Raw genomic sequence first — 23,816 nt, forward strand, 5'->3', positions numbered from 1 at the left:
CACAAGAGATCTGTATACATTTTGCACTGCACCTGTCAACAAGGATATTGCATGATTTTGTGATCCACAATGGGGACATTTAATGCATCTGACCACTGGATGAAGCCCAGTCCCTGACCTGACCTTGCAAAGACTTGTGTGTGTTCTGGCTGGTGGCCGTGGGATAAAACCCTGACGTGTCTCTGATAAGAAATGTGTCTCTGCATGTGCCACGTTGTCCAACAGAAAGCACAGCCTTCGTGTGTGAGACATTCATTCATTTTGCCCTGAGCAGACCCAGCTGGAGCCTCTGATCTGAACCATGTCTGGACTGAATGCATCGCTTGGATATTTCCTGGCTGTTGTGACGTTTGCAGTCTCAGTCAGAGCTCTGTTTCAGAAATGGCCGCGCTTTAGCTTCATGGTGGAGTTTGCTTCCTCTTTCATGCTGGTGGCATGTTGGCTGGAAGTGCAGACCATCGTAGAAGTGGGCCAGTGGGCTGGGGGCTTGGGTCCCGATGTCACTGTCACCATCCTGTTTGTGGTGCTGCTGAGCCACGGTGTGATCTGTGGCGGGGCGTCGGGGAATCCCAGCGTGGTTCTGCTGAAGTTCCTGCAGCTTGAGGTCTCCATCCTGCCCACGCTTCTTGCTGTTGCGGCCCACTTTCTGGGAGCCCACGTAGGCCTCCAGGCAGCGGTTTACTACTGGAACCTGGAGCTGACAGACATGCACATGATCAAAAACCTGATGGCAAGTCAGTGCACCACATCTCTGCAGGTGTCTTTGCTTCAGGGCTTTTTCACCGAGTGTGTGTGTGCACTTGTCTTCATTCTGATTCACTTGAGCCTTCGACACAGATCTGCTCTGATCCATGTGCCCCTCACAGCCATCCTGCTGACTTTCCTCTCATACTCAGGTAGGTTTCAACTAGTCTAACAGTCTTACATCTGCACAACAATCATTGCAGAAGGGGAATGATTTGAAGACATTTGTAAATAAAACACAATAACATACACATCTCATAATCAGTGTATCACAAGAGACCTCAGCAGCTAAATCTACCAAGGCTTCAGTACATACTAGTGCCACTGTATATTTTGGTTTCTATGTCTTTGACTGTATTTTTGACACTTGTCACATTGTTGGCACTTTAAATCCACCATGGTGTCAATATTCAGTCTACTTCTCCACAGACCTAATGAAGGATTCTATAAGTTCAGGCATGTTGTCTAATGTTCACATGTGCCTCTCCACGCTTAATAAATGTTCATGGAGCAGCTGAGTGACTTGAAGAGTTCTTTAAGGACAGTAAACAAACTAGAGACTGTGAACGTGTCGAGCAAATCTTTATAGAAAAACCTTTAAAAGGGTTCACAAAGTGCAGCTTTAACTTTTGATTCTGTTTTGCAGCCAGCAGCTTCACTTCAGCTTACATGAATCCCTCCCTGGCCTATGGCCTCACCTTCCACTGTCCTGGATTCACCATGGCACAGTATGCAGCAGTCTATTGGCTCGGTCCTCTCACAGGTAAAGCACCGCACCGTCTACTGTGATGACATCATGTTAACTTCTCACACCTTTATAAGTGACTGAAGTGTGTTTTACAGGGATGACTCTGGCTCTTCTTCTGTTCATGGGCCATATTCCAAGGATTTTTGCCAGGAACATTTTTTACTTCCAGAAGACCCGATTCAGGGTGCCAAAGGGGAACGCCACAGGAGAGAAGAAGAAAAAATGAAACTTTCTTTTTTAATCGTCCTTCAGGAACGTACTTGGCAAAAACACGAGGTCAACAAATATTAAAGACCTCTACAAAAATGTTAAACTTGGGATAAATAGTGACATAATATGAAGATGAATCACTTGTTTTTAATAAATAAATGCTCTTGTGATACAACACTTCAGTTGAAAAGAAAAAAAGCCAAATTCCACAAAATACGTCTTCATTTACTACACTAGTTAGTAAAGGCTGGTCCTTACTCATGCAAGGACAGAGTCCAGAAGGTTCCAGGGGGTCTCTCACTCTCTCACTCTGTGAAAGTCCCTCCACAGTCTTGCCAAAGATTGATGACAAACACATTACGTTATGTTTGGACAGAATTAGGGCTGAACTCACACTTGCTTCTCCCGATTACAGCACTCTGATGAAAGTGGTTGACAAATGACAACAGGCTGTTGGAGCTCTGCTTCCAATCACATCATACAAGAGTTACTGTAGATAAATGACCTCAGAGCCAGATAATATACAGATGTGACTAAAAGTGTTGGTACTGTACCAAAGTAATGTCTTGGACCATTATTAATATTCCACATTTAATAGAACTCACACTTTTCTTTTGACTTTCAAGAACATATATTTTTTAAATGAATGAATCGATATTGAATCTTATCCAGGCCAATTTAATTTGTTTTATTATTTAAAATATGTTACATTGTAAATCAAAGCAAAGCATAATTTCTACTAAATATTGAATAAAGTTGTGATTAACTATTGGAACAACACCAACACTTTTATCCACATCTGTAAATCAACCCATCACACCTCCATGGATTGTGGAAACGACACGTCAGTCCCTCCAGCAGGGAGAGGAGCGGCGCCTCCTGCTACGTGCTGGCAGTGCTCGTGCTCGGCTTAGAGGACGATGATTTGTCTCGCTCTGTGTCCTTTGGCTGCTCTTTAGGGGAAGGACCTGGATCTGTGAGGGGAAATAATAAATATTAAGAGTCAATACTAAGATTTTACCATTATAAAGTCCTTCTTACATCACTGAAAACTCAAGTTGAAACAATATAAATGTAATTCTGAAGTACTTGGTTGCCACGTCCCAGTTTAATAATATTAAATACTAGTATCTCTATCACTCTGTTTAGTGCTCAGGTCGACATACAAGTAAAAGCATCTAAAGTTAAGTTAAGAATATGGAGCTGATGTTTGTCACCTGGTTGCTTCTGCTGCTGCTGTGCCTCAGGTCGCTCTGCCCATAAGCAATGCTCTGGATTATTCAGCAGCGTCTTGCCCTGTCCACAGCTGAGGCACTTCATTACAGTGAAGCGCGTCTTTCTCTTCTTTCCTTTGGAGAAAACGTGAAACAAAAATAAAAAGCTATTCACCCAAACAGAAGTCTATTATTCATGACATTAGTGTTGCATAGAGTGAAAATAACAGTGCCATCTAAAGTAAACAGCAGTAACACACAGACAGGTTGACTTACTTTGTTGTCTCACTGATGCAGTGACACCCGGGATGAGCAAGGAGCAGCATCTCTTACACAGCGTTCTCTTCACTGAGGGGTCTCTGCAACACATTTAAACAAACATCACTGTCTAAGCCTCAACAATGGAACCTAAAGCCAATACAATGATGTCACTTTGAGAGTAAGAGTCTCTGATATTCTGTCGGATAAAATGGCAATGACAGCACAGACATAAAAGTTAAAGAGGCTTTTAAAAAGACTTAAATGAAGTACAACATACACAATTACAGAAAGCTGAGACCTTAAATTTGAAACATAACTATAATTCTATTAGCATTCGTACACTTCATCTATGATTTCCATCAGATCTACACATCCATCATGTATAGAACTGTCAAATGCTCCATCAATACATTTGTGATACGGAAAGCTGAATTATTCATGCAGAATATACAAGGAAATAAAACAAGTTAACGTTTCTTGGATTGAAAGAACCGTGACTTTATTCATATTGACTTTATTAGAAGAAACAATAACTTTGTCCGACTCTTAACTGAACTCCCTGTAGTGCCTCAAACGCCACACCGACGCTGCCCTCTGTGTTGTCACTTACTGTCTGAGCACTAATCGTCTGGCAATGGTCCGCTGGGTGAAGCAGTAGAACCGAGCCAGCGCCACATTCTCCGGCTGCTGAGCTACGACGCAGTGCGCCGCCTGCAGGAGAGAAAAACATAAACACGTTTGTTTATCAAGTCACCAGGTGAGCTAGCCGGCATGTTAACCACGTGTTCGCTTCCGTTTACAGTAAGCTGCTTTATCGTTCGTTTGGTACCTGGTAGAGAAAGTTTAGTCTTTGGTAAGACTCCTTGTCTTTCATTTGTGCGGCCATTACGAATGATCAGTTAAGAAGACCAAAAACAGCCGCAGCGTCACAGACTAGCATGAGTTTCTTCTTCTAGTTTCCAGGAACAACACCTCCGGTACGGTCTTCACAATAAAAGCCTCACCACTGAGAACTTCCTTTCCTGGAAATCTCAACAAAAATTAGCATTTTAATAACGCAAGGAGCATGGTGCAGTTCTGCTCTGTGTGCTATAAAATGTTGAGCAAGTTATGTTGACTTCCATGATAGATTATTAATGTGAGAAGAGGAAAATATCAGTATTTTGTGTATATGTGGCATACAGCAGCAGACAGGTGAGGGCCTAAATGCTTGGCCCTTACAGCAAGAGAGTCTACTTTCATGTATATTACTTTCATTACCCTTCACTGGGTCCAATAGAGGTTATGTTCTTGCATTTCTGCTTCTAGTTCAGTGTCATTACCGTCCCTCTTTGTGGCCTTCAGAGAACACATTGATATCCAACACCAATCACTTTCACACCCAAATCACAAAAAGCAAGATCAGCTGCATTTATTTGAGTGTGCAGGTTGTTAGTTGTCCAGAAAGAAAAAGAAACAGTCAACAAATCACCATAACCAGTCCTCCACAGCTAAGTGTGATGAAGCCAGTCTCTCTTTTCCAACAAACAGTTTAAGTACACAATATACACATGTGAAAAGCGCATTTGTTTAGCTACGGTCCAGAATAACACAAAGGACAGAGTTCAACATACAATACTCATTTTTAATAACAACAATAGAGAAGAAAGTATAAACCCTGTCAATCTACCATTTAATTTGCCTGTAAGGTGCACCTCTGGTATCAGGAGACTAATGATACAGGGGAAAGAACGGGTACAGTAGCTACGTCAGGTAACCAACATCATCATCATCACAACCACGCAACAAACAAATTTACGACGATGAACGCCCTGAAATGTTTCCTATAACAGAGAAGAGAAATGTCCATAAAACACAAGGCGGGAATAAAAAGAGTGTTCATTGAATGAGACCCATTATACAACAAGAAGGGGCACAAATATGAAATTCAAGTATCAAAATAACTAAGACACTGACAAGCTGAGAAGGTCAATTACAAAGGTAGTAAAAATCATGGGAAAAGAAGAAACACTGACATGATCAACAATACATTAGGCAACATTTTGCATTTGTTTAAGGCAGTTGATTAAAAAAACTAAACCCAACTAGGCGTCTTCTTCATTCCAAGTTAAATATAAGCCTAGCCCTAACTTGGCACCGAGAGTTTTGTTGTACAAAATAACTACGCCGACCCTAAACTAAGCACTTGACTTTGACTTGTCTTCTGACGTCTGAGTGAAAATAGAGTTCATACGGACAGCGGTGGGGTTGTGCTCGATATTTTTTTGGTCTTCTTCACAGTGAGGTTTGTCAGGGCTTCCAAGGCTGGTGCGTCAGGAGTGGCACGTCACTCTCAGCCTATTGTCTGGCACGAAATCTAAATAGTTGGCACTCATGTGTGCACAGCATGGGAAGGCAGAGGAGCCGCTATCATCAGCTAACGATTGCCCTTCATGGCCTCCTTGGCTGCTTGGATGAGAGGCGTGAGACTGGAGAGCGGCTTGGCCAGCTTCAGGAAAGGATGCTGCACCACAGAGGGAAGGGGGAGAGGGAAACACAGTGTTTGGATGATAGTGAAACAATGAGGTGACAGGGCAAATGTAATTCCAAGAAGGAGACCGATTATGAAGAAAGGCAGCAACAATCACCTGCAGCAGCTCTTTGCCTCCACCTCTTTTCTCTACGTCCATTTCCAGGCAACGATTGAGGAAATCTCTGAAGACGGGAGACAGCCTTTCTGGGTTTTGAAGCTCCGGGGTGCCATTAGTGGCAATTAGGTATAAGGCCTGTCAAAGGGAAGACAAAAGAAAGGAAAACAACAACGTTAAGAGCTGTGAAAGGTTCCTTCAGTCAAAAACAACATGACTTCCAGATTAAGCATCTGCAATATTACTGTTTTAGTTCACTATGACATTGCTCATTTTCATACCTGAGAAACTGTAAGGAAACTAAAACAGTACTTGAGGGAAACAGTAAGGCTCTATGTCATCTTTACAGTGATGGTTGAGGTAAATAAAAGTTTTCTTTACTCACTCGTAGTGGGTTTTCGTTCAGGTAGGGAGGTTCTCCTTCAACCATCTCTATGGCCATAATACCCAGAGACCAGATGTCCACTTTAGGACCATAGGCCTTTCTGGTCACCACCTCAGGAGCCATCCAGTACGGCGTGCCCACCATGGTGCTGCGCTTGCTTTGCTCTGGAGTGATCTGGGCGCAGAAGCCAAAATCGGCTGTCGGAGAGATGGAGAACAATTATTTATTACATCGTTACAACCAATCAATCAACCAATCTACTTTCACAGTGAGCTCAGTGACATCCCGCTGATCTTGACCTAAAGCAGCAGAAGACTTACTTAGCTTGACTGAGCCGTCCATCCCCAGTAAAACATTGTCACTCTTGATGTCTCTGTGGATGACCTGGTTCGCATGCAGGAACTCCAAAGCTTGTAAACACTGCAGATATGGAGAGAAGTGCAGAAGGCAAGTTATAATGAATAAATACAGATAAAAAGGTTAATTTCACCTCTTGTGCACTTAAATAAAGGGGGGGTGTAGCTTTGGCCGTGACCGTACCTCTCTGCAGACAGCAGCTATCTGGGCCTCGTCCATACACGTCTCTGTGACTACATCTGTGAGTGAGCCACCAGCCAGATACTCCATCACCACAAAGAGCTCCTCCCCCATCAGGAAACTGACACACACAATCAAACACACGAGATCAGTGCTGACATCTTCACTCTTCGTAATTAGTCAGACAGTTGGAGTTTTTATAACTTCACACATACCTGTCTAAGAAGTTGACAATATTGGGATTCTTCAGCTCCTTCATCACTAGAATCTCGTTGATGATCAGTTCCTTCTTCGGTTGCTTTTGAAGGTTGATCTGTTTAATGGCAACCTGTGGGAAAAGAGAAAGAGAGAGAGATTTAGAATGACCCAAATCTAATTATTATTGGCACTCTAGGGTCCACATATTACATTATATTGTATGGTCTCTGAATGCCCTGACACCTTAAACACTTTACCTCCTGTCCTGTGGCAACATCGATGGCTGTGAACACTGTTCCTGAGGCCCTGAGGGAAGAGAGAGATTACAGATCATCACTTTGGTACTTTGGTGCGTTTACATGAATTCTTAATGCAGCTAATTCCTCTGAACTTACCCCTGGCCAATTTTCTCATATCTAGTGTATTTCTTCTTGGGATCTCCAATACTGACAATGGTTCCTGTGAGACATCAACAACCAAATGCTTGACAAACCGAGACGGGAAAAGTTATATTGTTGCAATGTAGTGATCAGATGAGTGAAATGCATGAGGTTTACTCAGTCTGTCCATGATCTCCTCATCCGTCATCTTCCCCTTCTTCTTCTGTCTGTCTGCACCCCTGGCGGCAGTATCTCCATCTGGACACGTGGTGGGAGCGGGGATGGGGTCGATAACCGAGCGTGTGTACACCTACACACGCACCCAACAAGTAAGAAAAGACATAACTATAGAATTAACCAACCTATATAAGAGACAGACAGCATGTGAACCTGCTCTTAAACAGAACCGCCAGGCCGACTCATAGTTACATACACTCTTAGTGTATTCTGGTCGTGGTGCCACAATTGGAGGGGGAGTTTCATCATCGTCATCATCATCAATGTCTTTCATATTCGGAGATGAGGGTTCAGTGCCTTTCTTGACAGGCTAATGTAGAGTGAAAGAAAATATACAATAGGTCCATGTTATGAGACAAAACAACAACAGTAATGTGAGCCAAAGATACAAGGCAAATATGTAAACAGTGGTGAGACGCTTACAGACTGAGGCCCTGGAGTGAATGCATCTTTTTCTGTGAAGGAAAAAAACAAAGATGGAGATGAAAAGAAAATAACATTTTACAAGCGCTAGCCCAGATTAACATGAGTTATGAGGGGATTTATGACAGGATGTTGGTAAAATGGAAAACGAATACATTTGAAAAAAACCCATTTAAATGCATAATGACTGGTATCCAACATAACATCGCCTCACTCACCAGAGGATGAGAAACTGAGGTACTTCTGACGACCGTTCCCAGTGGAGTCATAGAACTTAAGAACATCAAGCACAGCCTGTGGGTTCTTCTTCTGCTCTGACTTGGTGATGTTTGAGGTCTGGAGTAGTCGGGCCCATTGCTCTGGCATCCCCTAAGCAAAGGAGGAGGACAAGAAAGGACACAATGTCAAAGTGCCCAAATAACTCTGAACTAATGAGAAAGTAGCCTTGAGGTTAAGAACTTTTAAGGTCTGTACCAGAAATTAGGGGAAATAAATGACAACAATTATATACGTAAGAACGATGAAGAGTACAAACTCACAGTGAACTCCCCTGTGACAGCATCAAAGCCAACATGTATGGTGTGTTCAAAGTCTGATGGCGGGGAGATCTCAGGTCGTTCTCTGTCTCTGTCTTTTTTTCTACCTCCTGAAAGCAAACCAAAAAATGATTGAAATGACATTTAACTGCACTTGATTGCTCAATTATGTGTACGCTTAAACCCCTGTCTCACCTTTTTCAGCCCCGGAGAAGATTGAGATGATCTTGTTGCGCGGTTTCCTCTCCTCGGGGACAGAAGGCAGAGGTTTGGAGCTGTGATTGGCCGAGAGCGAGTCTTTGCCAGAGCCAGAGCTGAAGATGGTACTGCTCATTCTGACCGGAGGAGCGGGCGGTTTGTCCTCTGGGTCTCCGTTATCACACATTGCTACGGGTCGCTGTGAGCCTCACAGGGCTGAGGCGCAGGGGTGCAGAATAGGTGAGGATGGACAGGGGGCGAGGCAGTGCTCACATCAGCATGGGAGACAGGTGGACACGTGCACTACGGGACACTTTAGAGAGAGTGATCACAGAGGGGACAGGTAAGTACCAAGCAAACGCTACCTGGAAGAAAACAGGACAACGCCACAAGTCAAGACAAAACACATCATGGTCAGAGTGAATATTAGGAAAATACTTATTTACTGCCACTTGATACAAAGAATATTTGGCCTTTCAACCTCAATCAACAAGCTACAAAACCCAAACTAAGCTGTTTCATTAACCCAAGTTCAGCCAGAAAGAAGAGGAGCTGGGACTTATTAGTGCTTCATTCTGGGCCACAGTAGCCAAGCATGTGAACACAGAGTTACCATCAACTTTTGATTCAAGACATTCAGTGAGTTGTATATATATCAAAGCAACCTTTGACCCTTTGAGCTTTAGTGAATGATCCTAACATCAGCTCCATGAGAACATACATCAGACAAGTGAGAATCAGTAGAAACACAACAGCTTAGTAAACACAAGTACATCACTCATGTGGGGAAAAGAAGGAAGACAATGTTTTAGTTTGGAGGAAACCAACTTATAGGAAAAGGTAAACAATGGACTGCCAATCATCAACACTTTGTGACTGTGTGGTTGTCTGACAACAGTTGAGCCTATTTGAAATGAAAGGGTTTCTGTTGTGCGCTGAAGTCGTTAACTGAGTAAGAAAACTAAATATGGAGCTCAGATCAGAGTAAAGACAATAAGTTAGCCTTTATCCAATCAGTGCACTGTGCTCTGGAACGAAAAGCTGCTTCTTTATTTGTTCTCAAGACTCGTTAGGGAAATAAATGTCAACATAACTGCTGGTATAATATCATATCTGCTCTAAAACTAATTCAAAACGCCCTTCAACCCTTCAAATGAGTGAAACCACTGGAGGCTAGCGGGCTAGCGTTAGCTTTGTGTGACCAACAAGTGTGCTACCAGCTAACGTTAGCATGACAATCCTGCGAGCGTTGCCTTCACGTCCCAGCTAACCTGCCTGACAACCAAAATAATGTCTTTTCTCCAGAGAACAGAGACAAACAAACCGAGAGCCGCAGCGCACACGGGGCCGAGCAGCAAACCAACCAGCGGGGACAGCTCGGCTTTATTTCCAGGCTAATGGAGACGACGCAGGGACAGCGAAGCTCACCGGAGTTTAACTTGAATAGAACTCGATTCTCGATCCTCGAAGCCTTAGAAAATGTCAGTAAATCCTCTCAAAGTGTTTCCTGGGTGACGCGGGGCCGTGGAGCTGCGCGGCGTGGACAGAGAACTTTGAGTTAATGTGACTACAACTATTTACAGTGAGACTTTGCTCCAGTCTTTTCGGCCCTAGATCATTCCGCTATGGCGAAGGGGAAGCGGAACTACCGACCGACCGACCCAGCCCATGAGCCTCTGTTACAAGCGCTCCAGATGATGGCGAGAGAGCGGCTGAGGCTCCCTGAAGCCCACAGAGCTCCAGACTGCACCTTACACTGTCACCCTGAGGTGCTACAACACACATTTCTCTCCCCTGAGACCGTCGTAAATGAAAACATGTCGGAACGTCAGAAACTGGATGATGGAAGGGGAATAGAGTATACTAGGGTTCTCAAGCTGTGGTCCGCGCATCATTGGCGGCACTTGAAGCTGACCCCTGATGATTTTGATCCATAGAGGCTCCGTTATTATGGCAGAAATATGAAAAAGATACAGTTGTTTAAGTTTAATTGGTGGTCGCCTTTATTCAATTTGTTTTTGTAATAAGCCCACTGTTCTTCGTCAATGAGTTTTCTATTTGGGAACAACAGAAATGATCATTACTGTACCTGCTGTTAGAACAACATGGCTGAGAACATGATAACAACTCTGACACACTATATATCTACACAGATCTTCTGAGAAAAAAACAGTGAAAGAATGAAAAGAACCAAATTACTCTGTCAGCAGCTTTTGCCAAACACCATGATTTGTACATATTAGATTGAGTTATTGGTCATGTGAAGCGCAAATAAGCCTGTGGAAAAGACTTCTGTGGCTTGAGGAGCTGCTGTGCAAAGTCAGGGAGGCTGATCTCTCTAGAAAGAACTGACCTGCAAGGCTGACATGGTTTTTCCAGTTGATAGAACAAAATGTTATGGTCAGTTGTATAAAAACAAACAAATTGAACATAGAATTCAGAAGAACCAAGATGTTCAAGTGATCTTGAATTACATTCCCATTTAGGGCTAGGGTTAGAGTCAAGATACTGAAACCCTACAAGCTCCAATAGAGCTGTGTAATCAACTGATACACACTTTTGTTAAATGTTTGTAAATACAGTAACTTTTGACTTACCAGGAAAGTAGGTCATAGCAGGAAACTAAAAACTAGTAACTAAAAACACTTATCACCTTGTCCCAATAAGTGTTATTGAGCCAGCAGGCACTTCAAATGAGTTTGACTTCCTCTTACAATGATAGACAACTACTCAATTTATAACGCTACTTCCCTTATAAACATATATAAGGATATATATGGTGATGTTTGTCTAATAATTATTCATACCCATATCACCCAGGCTTATATTGCCGTTCTGTATCTGATCCTGACCTCATCATCACTTCCTCATGTATACTGGAAAATAATTTAATTGCATGGCCCCAGGCGTTCCATATGCCTTATGCCAGGTTCTTTGTCTCTGAGTAAATAAAGAATAAAAGTTACCCTCCTGTAGAATCTGGATTTTATTTAGCTTTCATAACAAAACTGGATGGGTTAATGTGAAAATAAGCTACATCTTGCATGAAGAATAGTGGATTTACCACAACAAAGTCAGCCTACATTTTGTAAGCAGTGCAGCACAACCTAGGAAAAAAACAACTGGAATCTGACTTTAAGAGTTCTGTTTCATTAATATTCAGCTGGCAGCAGAGGCTTTGTCCCAGTGTCTAAGTGTTTCCAGAGCATCCCATCCTGACCGTGTTAGAGCCCCACATCCTGAAATGATACACAGATCTCTCTTCTGGGTCCGAAGTTTTAATAAGTTAGATAACGTAAAATATGCTGTAGCAATATGGTACAGTCTGAGATTGCCTTATCATGATGCGTTATCAAGGATTTGTTGTGATTTTGAGGATTTACAGGCTTACTCTGTAACTGTTGATAAAATAAAAGTGATGTTTGCTTTTCTCATTCAGTGTCGTTGGCAAAGCTCAGAAATATATAACTGCAATAATTCTAAGGAAGGCCTACTTGTACTTGTGTACCCCTGCAAATGGCAAATAAATTAATCTTGAAAACAGCAGGTTGTTCCAATGTAATTACGACAAAAAAGTTGTTTAAAGAACTCACAGTTCTGTTTAATGGATTCTCAAAACTATGGAACTCAATGTCTCAGAATGATCCTGTAGGCAGACAGAACCTTATTGTTCTAGGATAACGAGGTATGTTGACTGTTTAAATAATTCGATTTTGCCACATGCGTCTGGACAGAGCTGCACAGCACATCATTGTGACCAGAAGAGTTCCAGCGCAGACAGGCGTCACCAGAGATCCATTGCCGACTGGAAGCCGTAAACTCACTTGACCCTTCTCCTGCAAGATACAGAAGTTGAGAATGAAAAAGGGAAGAACATTTTAGAATCACTTTAATAAAACACTGGATTTGTTTCCCCTTGCAAGGTTTATAGACACACACCTGAGGTCCTGGCCAGATTTTAAACCATGCACATGTACATGTGCTTGAGTTGTCGGCAGTGCAGGGGGCATTCACAATTTCTGAGCTGTAGAGCTTTGGACCTGGTGCCAAAGAGTTTTAGATTAAAATTAAACACTTAAAAACAATGCTGAATACATTGGATTTGTTTTTTGTGTTTGCAACAATCACTAAGAGACTTTTGATTAGAAATGTAGCATAATCAAGTGATTAATCTATGTTTCACAGCATAGTTCATGTCTTGTGCATCTAATGCACATCAATGTATTGAGTGATTTCAGCCTCTTGACAATCAACTAACCTGTCCTGTATACATATGTGCATTGATTATTACATTAAAATGAACTTAAAAATCTGAAACAATTGACATTAATAGTTAAGTAATGGTAACACTTAACAGAACATTTGATCACAAAGTCATATGGTTAACCTTCTCATGGACCAATGTTTTCAGAATAGATGCATGTGTGACGACCTACATTTATCAGTCCGCAGCAGGAGTTCTGGAAATTCTATGTCGACAGCTGCAAAGGTTTTACCCACAAAAGATGGCTCGTGATAGCGACCATGTATTGGTATTGCTATTGTCTGCAGTCTGGGAGTTTGATCATCAATTTCGGGAAACAGAAAGGTAGAAAATCCCCAAGTCTTGTGAGCAGGCGCCTCTAGGTCAATGGCTGAAATTTGTAAAATCTTGTAGAGATAAAAACAAGGCATAAATCAATACACCATCATGAGCTGTATGGGATTAAGACGCCCTTTTAGATGTGAGCCTTACCTCCCAATCACTGTGATCACTCAGGGATGCAAGCTGATATGGATCAACATAGATTCCTCTGGGCCATTGATGAACCAACAAAAGTCTGACGTCATTCAGAACATCAGGGCTGATCTGGATGTTTGTTATCAACTCCCTACAACATTAGCAGAAATGAATTTGCTCCATTCACAAATAAACTTTAAGATGGCTATTTTTCTATTTTAGAAAATCCACTGCCAGTACCTGTGGAAGCCCTTTTTACTGATCTCAACTGAAACAGATACGGATTTAAGCTGCTGTTTGAGAAGACCACAAAAGTGTTCATTCTTCTTTTCTGAAGAAAACAATACACATTATATTAATGAATACCATCAAAGAAGACAAGGCATTCATTTGTAACATAAGTATAACTGATTCATGTTTTAAAATCTGTCGTCTGTCCATTTTAAATGAAATGACGCAAAATGACAATGACCTAATTCAGTTTGAGTTATTATCGAACAACAATCAACTTTGTAAATACATAAATAAAAAAAATGGACAGGAAACAATTTATATAATATATATATATATATATATAATATTTTTCCAGTAATCCGTGTAGCTACTAAAACAGACTTTAACAACAGTATCCACCTGAAAGCTTGTTAGATATTTTCGTTTTCTTGTAAATTTCGCCAACCCCTATTCTACACTATTACCTCTTACCGTTTTTGGTCCGACAATGACAGGACGACAAACATACACATAGAAAGATCAGTACTAAATACATGAAAGTAGTGATTCTGAACTGCAACCGTCAGTCTGAATCTTTCAATGGAGCTGGAACTACTGGACTTCCTGTTTGGTTTTGTTTACGGAAGAGAAACGTGAAGGACCTCTTTGGTAGCTGTGATGGTGCCAGATTAAAAACAGGGGCATTTTGTAAATCTTTTACGCATCAAATGCACAGAAAGCCGACATCAGCACACACAGTTGCAGTAATTTTATTTAATAACCATCAATACTCTATGTCTAATAATAATAATAATTATTTATTTTTTTAGGTTTGGCCTAAATGTGGCAGGCAAGGGGTGAACAAGGACGGGTCCGCCACAAGCGACGGGAACGTTCGAACTCTGATATGGTAAACTTGGTTGAATTTAATACTTTACACTGCACAGACATGTTTCTAAACAGATCGAGGAGATAATTAGATCTACTTCATTATTTATTTATTTGTGGTTTAACCGGTCTAGCCAAACCAACCATGCGTTTCAAGACAAAGCGATGCGGAGTGCAGTTCAGCCCTCCATCGATTGTTTTGGTTTATGAAGACATGGAAACCAACAATGTGCGAAAAAGGATCATACCTGTGCGAAACTTCTCCAAATATTCAGGTAACACACACACATCTTTATAGCAACGTACGTGATGTGTGTTTTTATGGTGTATTACTATGCAGTCACTGTTAAATACCCCCTGTCAATTCAGAGCAAGATACCCTGATTATTGATCTCCTTCATATTCAGACTACATCATGGCGGCTGAGAGGCTGAAGAATCACCCCCGGCACAGGGACTACCTGGACACCGTGTCTCAGAGCCAGCTGGAGAGGCTGCACATCATCCTGAGAGATCACCTGCAGGGCTTCAGCCTGGAGCACAGCCTCGCCTCATTCAGCCTGGATCCCAATCAAGACCTCAACAAACTTGACGATGAGGAGCTGTGTCGTAAGAAAGGCCAGATGGATAAACTCTTCGAGAAGAACCGGACGCGTAAAGACGACCCTGACTTTGTTTATGACGTGGAAGTGGACTTTGCCAAGATCAGTCAGGAGAAGTGCAGCTGGGATGAAGACTCTGATGATGGGTTTTAAACTGCAACATTAAGCTCAAATTCACACTAATGCTCAAATTAAACTTGTATGTATAGATCTCAAATTTTATTTTAGTAAGACATCTTATAGCCTTGAAAGCGTGTGATGTCCAACATGGCTCTCTCCAAAAAAAGACTGACAATGTGCTAAAAGAACTGCTACCTACAAGAACAACAGAATGGAAATCACAGCAATATATTGTGTTCATTACAGCTGCATTCCCAAATCAAAACTAGCGGTTAACACTCCTAATAAGCAGCACAGTGCCAATTGACAAAGAAAGGAAGAGGCACGATTCTATAGAACAGTACATAAATGGGGGGAAATAAAATCATGACTTGTGAATATTTATTTGTTATAAAATACTGAAATTTACAAAATACAAAGACTTTGGCTCCTTTATCCGTGTTCCACTTAGATTACACTTAAATGACTGATATTCACAGTTGAATGTGGAAGTAGATGCTAAAATCTTATTAAATAAAATTTTATGTATGTGTTCACCAATAAGTAAGAAATACAACAAATATATCTTTGGAAAGAAATTGTGTCCACAAAATATCATCTCATATCATACAAAATATATATATTTCCATACAGTTTGAAGTAATGAACTATGGCAAAGTTTTAAATGAGATAAACTATCATAAAACCAAGCCTGCAGTATCAAACCTCTTCAGGGGAAAGTCATCCAAAGTGCTTAAATACCTTATTCAGCTGATAAGAGACACTGACTGACTGACTGATTGATTATTAGTACCGCAATACATTCAAAATTGTCGCAGGGCTTTGCAAATCAATACAGAATGTATTCAGATTGCTTGTTTGGTTTAAGCTAATCAAAACACAAATTTTACACTGGTATCAGTTACAGTCATCTCTGCAGTTCTTCTGGATTCTCTAAGGAGGTAGGTCACTGAACATCAGATGCATTATTATTACTTTTACCACAATGTTTGTAAGGATTCAGGGGTTTAAAATTGTAAAATCTCAGCAGGCTGTTAATTTGTTTTTAAAAATAGTTCTTTATAAAATTGACAGTTCAAGTATGTTAAAGCCACAATCCAGACTTTGAGTATTTCAGTAATTATATAATAATATATATTCTTGAACCCTTGACAACCTGTGCAAATCTCTCCACTGTGACTCCATCCAGGCCACTTTCCCCAAGAGTGCAAACATAACACGTAGTCATGGTGATTCATGTGAAACTACTGGAGAAAGAGGGCTGTCTGAAAACAATGCAAAGCAAAGCTATTAATAGGGAGGACGGACCTTTCTCACAGAGCTCACTTTGATTTGTCAGAGGATGAATAGACTCCATTTTACTCAGGCGTGCCAGTGAGTCACACGCACAATACCTGGACCCTCACACAGCAAAATGGTATGCGTCCATTAGAACTCATGATCAGCTTCAAGTCAAAATCGTTCACTGTGAGAAAGATCCAAATCCAGATTGGGCTGTTACAGAAAGGCAATATATATTAGACCATTGAGCTAGAACAAAGACAAACATTATCGTGTGTGGTTGAACATGAGTCATTTCATTTTTTCTTCTTGTCTTGGGTGCACCTCGGACAAAACCTGGAAGAGAAAGATACTTACATGCTTAAACAGATCAGGATCATGGCCGTCCACATTACGTTTCGTTTAATAAACAGTTGTAGGTTGACTTCCTTTCAAAGACTTCAAAAGGCTCTTACCATTTCCCTTTGGGTTTTGTGGCGAGATCAACACACGCAAAGTGAAACCACTCAATTGGACACTGAAAATAAAGAGGACAAATTCAGCACTATAGTATTGCATACAGAGTTTTATATTATACAGAGTTTATATTACAGAAGCTCAAATCATTTTCAGTAAAACAAAAGTAGTACGAGAACTTACATCTGGGTTATCGCATCCAATCATCTCCCCGTATGACACCTGGTGGCACAGGCAGTATGTGGGCTCATTGGGGTCCACTGGCATGTCTAACACATCTGAGGGCTGCATAGGCAGGAGAGCGTCACTCAGCTCCGGGCTACAAACACAACACATAAAGTACGATTAGAATGAGGCAATATTCTAGACCACGACAAACATTTGAACTCGGTGGCTGCACATTCTGTCCACCCTCTGCAGGAGCGTTTCCAATTACTTACACTTATTACACAATTAATAGATTACTTAAAGATGGATTTTAAACAAAGGCAATAAATAAGTTGTCTATCTTCACTGACCAACAGTCAATTTACCTGTTCTTCATCTTCTTCTTCTTTGGAGAATCTTCTTCGGAGCCTTTCCTTGCTCTTCCCCTGGAGCTACGCTTCTCTCTCAGCCCACGGGATTCAGCTTCTGCGCCACATACGCACATGTGCATCAGTACAAACACTGAACCTCCTTTAGATGTACTGCAGGGTTTACACACAGATAAGACGACTCACTTTTCACCGCTCTTCCCTCTGTGCTTTCATAGCCGCTTACTTCCAGTTTCTCCTTCAGCTCGTTCTCAAACCGTGCCAGGTCAGCGTCCAGTCTGCGGATATGTTTGTCTACCTACAAGGAAGGAATTTTTAATTTCAAACATCAATTCAAATACTTGTGCTTGGAAATTCAAGGATAAAGGAAAAGCATAAAAAGGAGCACATAAATGACCAAATGTTGATGAGTTTATTTCACACTGACCATTTCATAAGTCTGCATGGCAAGCTGGACTTTGTCATCACTGAATTCTTTGCACTTGCTGTAGGCATTCTGGATCTTCTGCAGGTGTTCCACTCTCTGTTCAGACGCCAAGTTCTTCACCTTTGCTATGTACTCTTCAGCCAGTTTGTCAATCATATCTTTTTTTTCTGCAAGAACACGGCGATTATACAAGTGGAAATCACATGTACACATATAACAATGCTCATATCAAAACCTATCACATAATATAAAAAAATCATGTGGTCACCCTCAGTTCTGTTGTCCAAGTCTCGCATCAAAGTGAAGTTTCTCTGTAGCTCACATGGTAGATTCTCAATACCTGAACAGGAGCGAAGAAGACACCGTCAGGGTACAGACTCCTATTTTACTCCAACGAATCTGTGTAATGTCATAATAACACTGGACAACCTACTGTCCTGAGGTGGCACAGAGAGAGGAATTTTAAATCTAACCCCGTTTGCAACTTCATCCCGGACTGACTGACACATGTACCACAGAGGTTCACATGTCAAAGTATTATGTGATATTTACCCATTTGTCCCATCAAAGTCGTGGGGTTCGATCTGTTGTCATTAGAATTATTACATAAAATATTTTTCAGTACCGACAAAATACAAATTGTGATGCTGTAATTATTATATTAACCTGTTTGTGACACTGTGAGACGCTTTCTGCACAAAACAAGCGCACCCTCGCTCTTTTCGGGGTTTCCGTGCTTTTCTGTGACGCACTTCAAACATCCCGCCCGGCGCGTAAATGGTTACGGGAAACGCGCTCAACAGGTTGCAAAATACGTAAACCTGTATCTAATTATAATAACATCCAAAAGGTCACAGAATACGAGCCCAGGTCAAATGAACATTAAGTGCAGCCCTGTTGACCTTTACTGACAGAAAGAGCCGTTAGATTCGAGTGAATTTGAGCAGGAAGACTGTTAGATAACCTCTTCTTACAGACTAAAGCTCGTCTATCTTAACGGGTGACAGCCTGATATCATCTAAAATATGCACGTCTCGTTTGAACGTTAAACAACTGCTGAAAAGAAGGAGGTTTGTCAAAGATTACTCATCTTAAAACTTTATCACGAAGCTAATGAGCTACTTAGCCAGTCCGTGACACTAGCTAGCGCGCTGAACTGTACCATTATCAGTCCTTCACAAAGAGTCAAACTGACGGAGGCAGTCCAAGTAGAGCAGGAAATGCGACAAACTATCATTATACCTCACAATAACACAGTGCATCCGTGTCATACTTACTGTCAAGGTAATGTTCCAAGTATATTGCCGTCGCCATTTCAGGTTAGCTACCCAGGGCTAACGAAACTGCGTTATATCGCCAGTTGAGGCTCAGACAGCTGGTGGGCTCGTTTTGTAAGCTTGGGTTGTCCGCCAGCCAATTCTTTTGAGACTGCTTAAAAGGTCGTTGTAAAACGTACACAGACAGATTTCTACCTATGTAAATACACGCTCAACACACATGCAGCTTTGGAAGCATATGGCAACGCAACTTTACACATGCGCAATTGAAAGTTTTGCTCTCAGTTGCTCAAACGAGCGCGCCCCTCCGCAGCGTTTGCTAGCGCTTTCCAACTGTCAGCTGAGTGTTACGTCATTAAAAACAAACACACCACCCTCTCGCTCTACAAAGATACTGCACGCGCGTGAAGAGGCCCACTGGGCGGGGCTAACGACAGCGTTGGTCTGCGGCCCTGTCAATCAGGATTCTATCGCTCATAGGAGACCATCTTCTTTTTTGAAACATCTCTGTGTTTGCTGTCTTCCTGCCTTGCTAAAAGCAGCTGTCGCAAATAAACGAGTAAGTTATCGAAGTACAAACCGTCTATACAACAACAATAAATGTTTTTCTCGACTAACTCGGAGCAGTTTTAGTGTTAATATAAAAACCGCTGGACTCGCTCAACATTGTCCATCAGTTAGCGTTGTTCCAGTTAGCCCCGGACTGAAGGTAGAGTTCAGGGCTACATCTAGATCTTCTGCCAATACTCAGTTGTTGTGTATGGTGCTAATATTTATTCCAGCTGTTGTTTTGGTATTAATAAGGGAGAATCTGACGTTACCCGAAGCTGTTAGCTAGCTAGAATTAATATAAACAAACAGCGACTTCCTGCTGTAAGTTAAGCGCGTTACAGCTGACATGTGTATGATGTTGTAATGAACATACAAAGTTGACAGAGTTTCTGTATGGAGTTTCGCAGTTATATTGCGTCATACTAACATCGTTGAATTGACACCAGATTTGTCTTATTTTGAAAAGCCAGATGTCGACTTGTGATAAAGTCACGAGGTTTATTTGTGCTGAACGTGTCACTTTAAAAGAAAACATGCAAATTATAACACATCATTTTATTATTGATAATAAGGACTGAGCATTTGTAATGTTTATGTAAATGTTTCAGGTGTGGAGTCAAAGATGGCCTTTGTGAAAAGTGGCTGGCTTCACAGGCAGAGTGAGTATTTAAACCTATCACAAGTGTGTCAGATTCTCTGGGTGGTAAAAATGCAGTCAGAGGTGGAATGGCCCCCTGTATAAATCATTTCAGCATGGATGAACCCCTGTGTGTTTCTGTTTCAGGCACAATACTGCGCCGATGGAAGAGGAACTGGTTTGACTTGTGGGCAGACGGACGACTCGTGTTTTATAATGACCAGCAACGGCGTGACATGGAGGACGACATCCATATGAGGGTGGACTGCATCAACATCCGCAGTTCTGCCGCATGTCAAGGTATTCCTTACTTTATCCTACAAGCTCACATGTTAACTTTCAACAACATTCACCAAACCACTATGTGTGTCCTCAGAGCTGAACCCACCAGACGGGAGGAATCGTGATGCCTTGCTTCAGATTGTGTGCAGAGATGGACGGGTCATCAGCCTGTGTGCAGACAGTGCAGATGATGCTCTGTAAGACAGCTCAGCTCTTGATCTTCTGCTTGTAATGTTTGGAGTTTGGAGCTATTTCTTGTATAACACCTGTACATCACACATCCCTTCTTGTCTTTCAGAGCATGGACCATGGCATTCCAGGATGCTAGAACTAATATGGTGAGTTTCTCTTTCATCTTAAGATCCTGAAGATTAGATGTGTTCACCAAACTTCCACGTGGGTCTCTTCTTGACGCTGCTATGCTTACATGCATCCATTCTTACTCTCTTACCAAAGTTGTAATAAACTACTGCTCCCCTTTGACCAAATGTAGTAGAGCCAGTTTTGTTTCTTCTCAGTTTTCAGATGTGCTGTTCTTATTTGATGTTTATTTTAGGTGGTCACTAACCAACAGATGGGTTTTGCACCTGAGGTGATTGCCTCCGCTCCTCCCCCCTATTCTGAGTACGCTCCCCAGCCTCAGGTAAGGTCACATAATGCAGCTGCCCCCAAAATCCGGGATCCCAATTATTAACTTTTCTGCCATCTACTGGTGCAGGAACAGAAGTGTCTCTGCCTCGTCTTTGCCATCAAGCAATATTGTAGTTATTTCATTCAGTTTTGATGCTTTCTCCTGTTATTCTTCCCCAGGTTTATGCCCCGGGCCCGTATGGAGAATATGTTGCTCCTCCACCACATGCTACACAGATTGTTTACTCTGCTGATGGGCAGCCATATGCAGTGGCTTATCCCTACCAGTACCAAGGTATGGAAACCTGCCACTCACAGCCTCAAACTGTAGCTACATGTGACTGAATACATCCAACTTACATGACTGATGAGGCCTCAACACTCTGAACTCTCTAAACTCTCATAAACTTACTCAATCTAAACTTTCTTTTAGGTCAGTACCAGCCTGCTGCAGTGAACCATGTGGTTATTCGCGAGCACCACCGTGATGATGGAGGCGACGTTGCCATGGGAATGCTTGCTGGAGCAGCGACCGGTTTGGCACTGGGTTCCCTTTTCTCCGTCTTCTAGTGTCTTCCCAGGAACCTTAACGCTCTAAATGTATATCTAGTAGCACACTATTTCCCATATTTACACCATTTTGTCTTCTTCTATGTGCCGTCACATGAGTTGGAGTAAAATGTGTCGGCCGGGCTACTTTCACCTCTGAAGCATGATTGTGATGGGCAGATGAATTACTCCTCTTGTGCCCTTGTGTAGGCTTCTACATGTAACTGTGAGCACTTTCTCATACGCCCAGTGTGGCACTTTCTTACTCCCTTTGTGTTTGTGTCTAAATATGAATGGACTAAACCAAAAAACACCAATAATTATTGACATAAAGGGTTATTTAAATCACAGGATCGATCCTACTCTGCCATATTCTGTACATTTCATTTGTTTATTTTCATGGAGCAGATTTGTGTTTTTGTGTCTTTGGGTTTTGTTCTTTTAGCTTATTATTCACACATTTGTGTTGTTACTGTCATTATACTGCATCATGTTTTTCTTTATGTAGCTTTCCATATGTTGCGTAGTTTAGTTGTGAATAAGCAGCTTTCTGGCTGTGGGGTTATTTATGAGGGAGGCTCAGAGTTTTGGTGAAACACAAAGCAATAATTCGTTTTAGTGTAGCTTTATTGAGGGAATCTGGTTGTGATGGGCTGTCGGATGTTGGTGTGTGTGTGTGGGGAACACACTGGCACACTTTACGTACGCTGTGCTTAGAGAAAAGGGACTTCACTCCACCCATACATACATGCATGCATGCGTTACTGATATTTTTCACCGGCAGCTGTTGAACCATCCTTTTCATTTCATTTAAACATGTTTGTTGATGCTCATGGTTTGATCTGTGCAGGCTTGGTGCTGTTTGCACACAGAACCATCAGGCTGAGCAGTCTGGAGGTTTCATTTCATTCCAGGTCACATGGACCTGTCCTCTACACTCCATGACGTGTATATTTCCTGATTTTGCTATTCATTTATTTATGACTGTACTTCACTTTAAAGGTTTTATCTCTATAAACCTGTGCACATTGATAAAAGGTTTAGATACTGCAGATCTTCAATTATGGTGGTGACCCAACACCCAATCAACTTGTGTCCAAATAATTCAAATTTTACAATGGATCAGCATCTCAGAGTGTAATACTGATGTCCTGTTCCCTCAAGGTCTTCAATTGTTTGAATATATGAAGTGAAATATCAAACCTCTGCATTGTTCTCCTCATATATACGAAATAAATTATGATTTACCTTGCAGTAACAACATATCTGATCATAAAGCAAGAAATGTACTGTACTATTTTAACAATTAAATGTATTCACAAAGTCTGGAGTCTCGTCCTTCTGTTTGTTTTTTTAACCCTTTATAGTTCTGTTCATAGAACATGTCATAAGATACAAAGTGCAATGACGTTTATGTGACTAATTACACAAACCCTGTAAATCCCAAAGAAACCAATAAATGAAAGCATACTTCAAAGCCAAAGGTAACAGATATTGAGCATAAATAATTCTGAGCAGTACAGTCACAGAAGAGTTACAGTGTGTTTGCATCACAACAGACGTGGACCAAAGAATGGAGAGAAGATGGAAACAGCTACATATAAAGTTTAGGTATGAAAACGTATTGGCCAATTATTTTAAATGTATCAAAATGCATTAAGTTCTCCCCTGAAGCTGATATTGATGATATACCGCATGTATTAAAATATTCTCTCCAAAGATATGTGTGAATTATTTCGACACGGAGGCTAAAATGTGGACTATATTTTAAAATCAGTTTCTTACCTGCATCCACCCAAGCTTCTGTCCCCAGCAACTGCTCATTCACATGCTGTACAGGGAGTCTCCATCAAACTCTACAACAAATGATCGTTCATAAAAGCCAGACTGTGACACAAACCTGTAAGTGCAATAGAATTCCCATAAGAACAAACTTAAGAGGTATTGAG

General features: G+C 41.5%; 7 protein-coding genes across 11 annotated transcripts; 3 read left to right on the plus strand and 4 right to left on the minus strand.

Moving 5' to 3' along the window:
• Positions 1-204: 204 nt before the first annotated feature.
• On the plus strand, positions 205-1,747 carry aqp12 (aquaporin 12). The gene is made up of 3 exons (XM_076152788.1): positions 205-896; positions 1,391-1,507; positions 1,588-1,747. Exons 1-3 carry the CDS (start codon positions 302-304, stop codon positions 1,716-1,718), a joined length of 843 nt encoding a protein of 280 aa, XP_076008903.1. The 5' UTR covers positions 205-301; the 3' UTR covers positions 1,719-1,747.
• Positions 1,745-4,147, minus strand: rpp21 (ribonuclease P subunit p21). The gene is made up of 5 exons (XM_076152790.1): positions 4,007-4,147; positions 3,788-3,888; positions 3,193-3,275; positions 2,920-3,051; positions 1,745-2,676 (listed from the first exon to the last, which is right to left on the minus strand). The coding sequence occupies exons 1-5, from the start codon at positions 4,061-4,063 to the stop codon at positions 2,585-2,587; spliced, it is 465 nt and encodes a 154-aa protein (XP_076008905.1). The 5' UTR covers positions 4,064-4,147; the 3' UTR covers positions 1,745-2,584.
• Positions 4,148-4,563: 416 nt separating this feature from the next.
• pak2b (p21 protein (Cdc42/Rac)-activated kinase 2b) lies at positions 4,564-10,507 on the minus strand. Of its 4 annotated transcripts, none has more exons than XM_076153162.1 (15): positions 10,127-10,507; positions 8,696-9,011; positions 8,504-8,610; positions 8,183-8,333; positions 7,965-7,996; positions 7,738-7,851; positions 7,482-7,614; positions 7,320-7,383; positions 7,182-7,230; positions 6,942-7,054; positions 6,730-6,847; positions 6,510-6,609; positions 6,190-6,386; positions 5,805-5,942; positions 4,564-5,680 (listed from the first exon to the last, which is right to left on the minus strand). In XM_076153162.1, the coding sequence occupies exons 2-15, from the start codon at positions 8,883-8,885 to the stop codon at positions 5,594-5,596; spliced, it is 1,593 nt and encodes a 530-aa protein (XP_076009277.1). In that variant the 5' UTR covers positions 8,886-9,011; positions 10,127-10,507; the 3' UTR covers positions 4,564-5,593. The 4 variants fall into 4 exon arrangements, with proteins under 4 accessions (XP_076009277.1, XP_076009274.1, XP_076009278.1 ...); XM_076153159.1 differs by having other exon boundaries at positions 8,696-9,063; XM_076153163.1 differs by having other exon boundaries at positions 10,023-10,507.
• Positions 10,508-11,956: 1,449 nt separating this feature from the next.
• pigx (phosphatidylinositol glycan anchor biosynthesis, class X) lies at positions 11,957-14,261 on the minus strand. The gene is made up of 6 exons (XM_076153164.1): positions 14,124-14,261; positions 13,659-13,749; positions 13,434-13,569; positions 13,135-13,348; positions 12,638-12,738; positions 11,957-12,534 (listed from the first exon to the last, which is right to left on the minus strand). Exons 1-6 carry the CDS (start codon positions 14,185-14,187, stop codon positions 12,397-12,399), a joined length of 744 nt encoding a protein of 247 aa, XP_076009279.1. The 5' UTR covers positions 14,188-14,261; the 3' UTR covers positions 11,957-12,396.
• Positions 14,262-14,462: 201 nt separating this feature from the next.
• Positions 14,463-15,393, plus strand: cep19 (centrosomal protein 19). 2 transcript variants are annotated; one of them, XM_076153600.1, is made up of 3 exons: positions 14,463-14,541; positions 14,654-14,794; positions 14,927-15,393. In XM_076153600.1, the coding sequence occupies exons 2-3, from the start codon at positions 14,665-14,667 to the stop codon at positions 15,271-15,273; spliced, it is 477 nt and encodes a 158-aa protein (XP_076009715.1). In that variant the 5' UTR covers positions 14,463-14,541; positions 14,654-14,664; the 3' UTR covers positions 15,274-15,393. The 2 variants fall into 2 exon arrangements, with proteins under 2 accessions (XP_076009715.1, XP_076009714.1); XM_076153599.1 differs by having other exon boundaries at positions 14,480-14,794.
• A 216-nt stretch (positions 15,394-15,609) lies between these two features.
• Positions 15,610-19,546, minus strand: ing5a (inhibitor of growth family, member 5a). The gene is made up of 8 exons (XM_076153597.1): positions 19,218-19,546; positions 18,209-18,280; positions 17,941-18,107; positions 17,700-17,811; positions 17,511-17,610; positions 17,161-17,296; positions 16,977-17,038; positions 15,610-16,857 (listed from the first exon to the last, which is right to left on the minus strand). The coding sequence occupies exons 1-8, from the start codon at positions 19,252-19,254 to the stop codon at positions 16,818-16,820; spliced, it is 726 nt and encodes a 241-aa protein (XP_076009712.1). The 5' UTR covers positions 19,255-19,546; the 3' UTR covers positions 15,610-16,817.
• A 139-nt stretch (positions 19,547-19,685) lies between these two features.
• plekhb2 (pleckstrin homology domain containing, family B (evectins) member 2) lies at positions 19,686-23,191 on the plus strand. The gene is made up of 8 exons (XM_076153598.1): positions 19,686-19,776; positions 20,378-20,428; positions 20,554-20,706; positions 20,783-20,885; positions 20,987-21,026; positions 21,245-21,331; positions 21,499-21,613; positions 21,752-23,191. Exons 2-8 carry the CDS (start codon positions 20,392-20,394, stop codon positions 21,886-21,888), a joined length of 672 nt encoding a protein of 223 aa, XP_076009713.1. The 5' UTR covers positions 19,686-19,776; positions 20,378-20,391; the 3' UTR covers positions 21,889-23,191.
• Positions 23,192-23,816: the final 625 nt, after the last annotated feature.

Source organism: Genypterus blacodes, unplaced genomic scaffold (genome assembly GCF_046128005.1).
Source record: "Genypterus blacodes isolate CSIRO-AG114 ecotype Tasmania unplaced genomic scaffold, CSIRO-AGI_Gbla_v1 ptg000058l_1, whole genome shotgun sequence".
NCBI lineage: Eukaryota > Metazoa > Chordata > Actinopteri > Ophidiiformes > Ophidiidae > Genypterus > Genypterus blacodes.

What these genes read in the sequence shown, in the direction of transcription:
- aqp12 (XM_076152788.1), top strand. Translation starts at nt 302, where the DNA reads ATGTCTGGACTGAATGCATCGCTTGGATATTTCCTGGCTGTTGTGACG. An exon ending in GACTTTCCTCTCATACTCAG is followed by an intron (nt 897 to 1,390) that starts GTAGGTTTCAAC and finishes TCTGTTTTGCAG; the next exon opens with CCAGCAGCTTCACTTCAGCT. An exon ending in TTGGCTCGGTCCTCTCACAG is followed by an intron (nt 1,508 to 1,587) that starts GTAAAGCACCGC and finishes TGTGTTTTACAG; the next exon opens with GGATGACTCTGGCTCTTCTT.
- plekhb2 (XM_076153598.1), top strand. Translation starts at nt 20,392, where the DNA reads ATGGCCTTTGTGAAAAGTGGCTGGCTTCACAGGCAGA. An exon ending in GACAGTGCAGATGATGCTCT is followed by an intron (nt 20,886 to 20,986) that starts GTAAGACAGCTC and finishes CTTGTCTTTCAG; the next exon opens with AGCATGGACCATGGCATTCC. An exon ending in AGGATGCTAGAACTAATATG is followed by an intron (nt 21,027 to 21,244) that starts GTGAGTTTCTCT and finishes TGTTTATTTTAG; the next exon opens with GTGGTCACTAACCAACAGAT.
- pigx (XM_076153164.1), bottom strand. Translation starts at nt 14,187, where the DNA reads ATGTATTTAGTACTGATCTTTCTATGTGTATGTTTGTCGTCCTGTCAT. An exon ending in TCATTGTCGGACCAAAAACG is followed by an intron (nt 13,750 to 14,123) that starts GTAAGAGGTAAT and finishes TGTTTTCTTCAG; the next exon opens with AAAAGAAGAATGAACACTTT. An exon ending in AAATCTGGCCAGGACCTCAG is followed by an intron (nt 12,535 to 12,637) that starts GTGTGTGTCTAT and finishes TGTATCTTGCAG; the next exon opens with GAGAAGGGTCAAGTGAGTTT.
- rpp21 (XM_076152790.1), bottom strand. Translation starts at nt 4,063, where the DNA reads ATGGCCGCACAAATGAAAGACAAGGAGTCTTACCAAAGACTAAACTTT. An exon ending in GACTAAACTTTCTCTACCAG is followed by an intron (nt 3,889 to 4,006) that starts GTACCAAACGAA and finishes TCTCTCCTGCAG; the next exon opens with GCGGCGCACTGCGTCGTAGC. An exon ending in AGACGATTAGTGCTCAGACA is followed by an intron (nt 3,276 to 3,787) that starts GTAAGTGACAAC and finishes AATGTGTTGCAG; the next exon opens with AGACCCCTCAGTGAAGAGAA.
- cep19 (XM_076153600.1), top strand. Translation starts at nt 14,665, where the DNA reads ATGCGTTTCAAGACAAAGCGATGCGGAGTGCAGTTCAGCCCTCCATCG. An exon ending in AAACTTCTCCAAATATTCAG is followed by an intron (nt 14,795 to 14,926) that starts GTAACACACACA and finishes CTTCATATTCAG; the next exon opens with ACTACATCATGGCGGCTGAG.
- ing5a (XM_076153597.1), bottom strand. Translation starts at nt 19,254, where the DNA reads ATGGCGACGGCAATATACTTGGAACATTACCTTGACA. An exon ending in AGAGGGAAGAGCGGTGAAAA is followed by an intron (nt 17,611 to 17,699) that starts GTGAGTCGTCTT and finishes TATGTGGCGCAG; the next exon opens with AAGCTGAATCCCGTGGGCTG. An exon ending in AAGAAGAAGATGAAGAACAG is followed by an intron (nt 17,297 to 17,510) that starts GTAAATTGACTG and finishes TTGTGTTTGTAG; the next exon opens with CCCGGAGCTGAGTGACGCTC.
- pak2b (XM_076153162.1), bottom strand. Translation starts at nt 8,885, where the DNA reads ATGTGTGATAACGGAGACCCAGAGGACAAACCGCCCGCTCCTCCGGTC. An exon ending in CCTCAGTTTCTCATCCTCTG is followed by an intron (nt 7,997 to 8,182) that starts GTGAGTGAGGCG and finishes TTTCCTTCACAG; the next exon opens with AAAAAGATGCATTCACTCCA. An exon ending in GACCAGAATACACTAAGAGT is followed by an intron (nt 7,615 to 7,737) that starts GTATGTAACTAT and finishes GTGCGTGTGTAG; the next exon opens with GTGTACACACGCTCGGTTAT.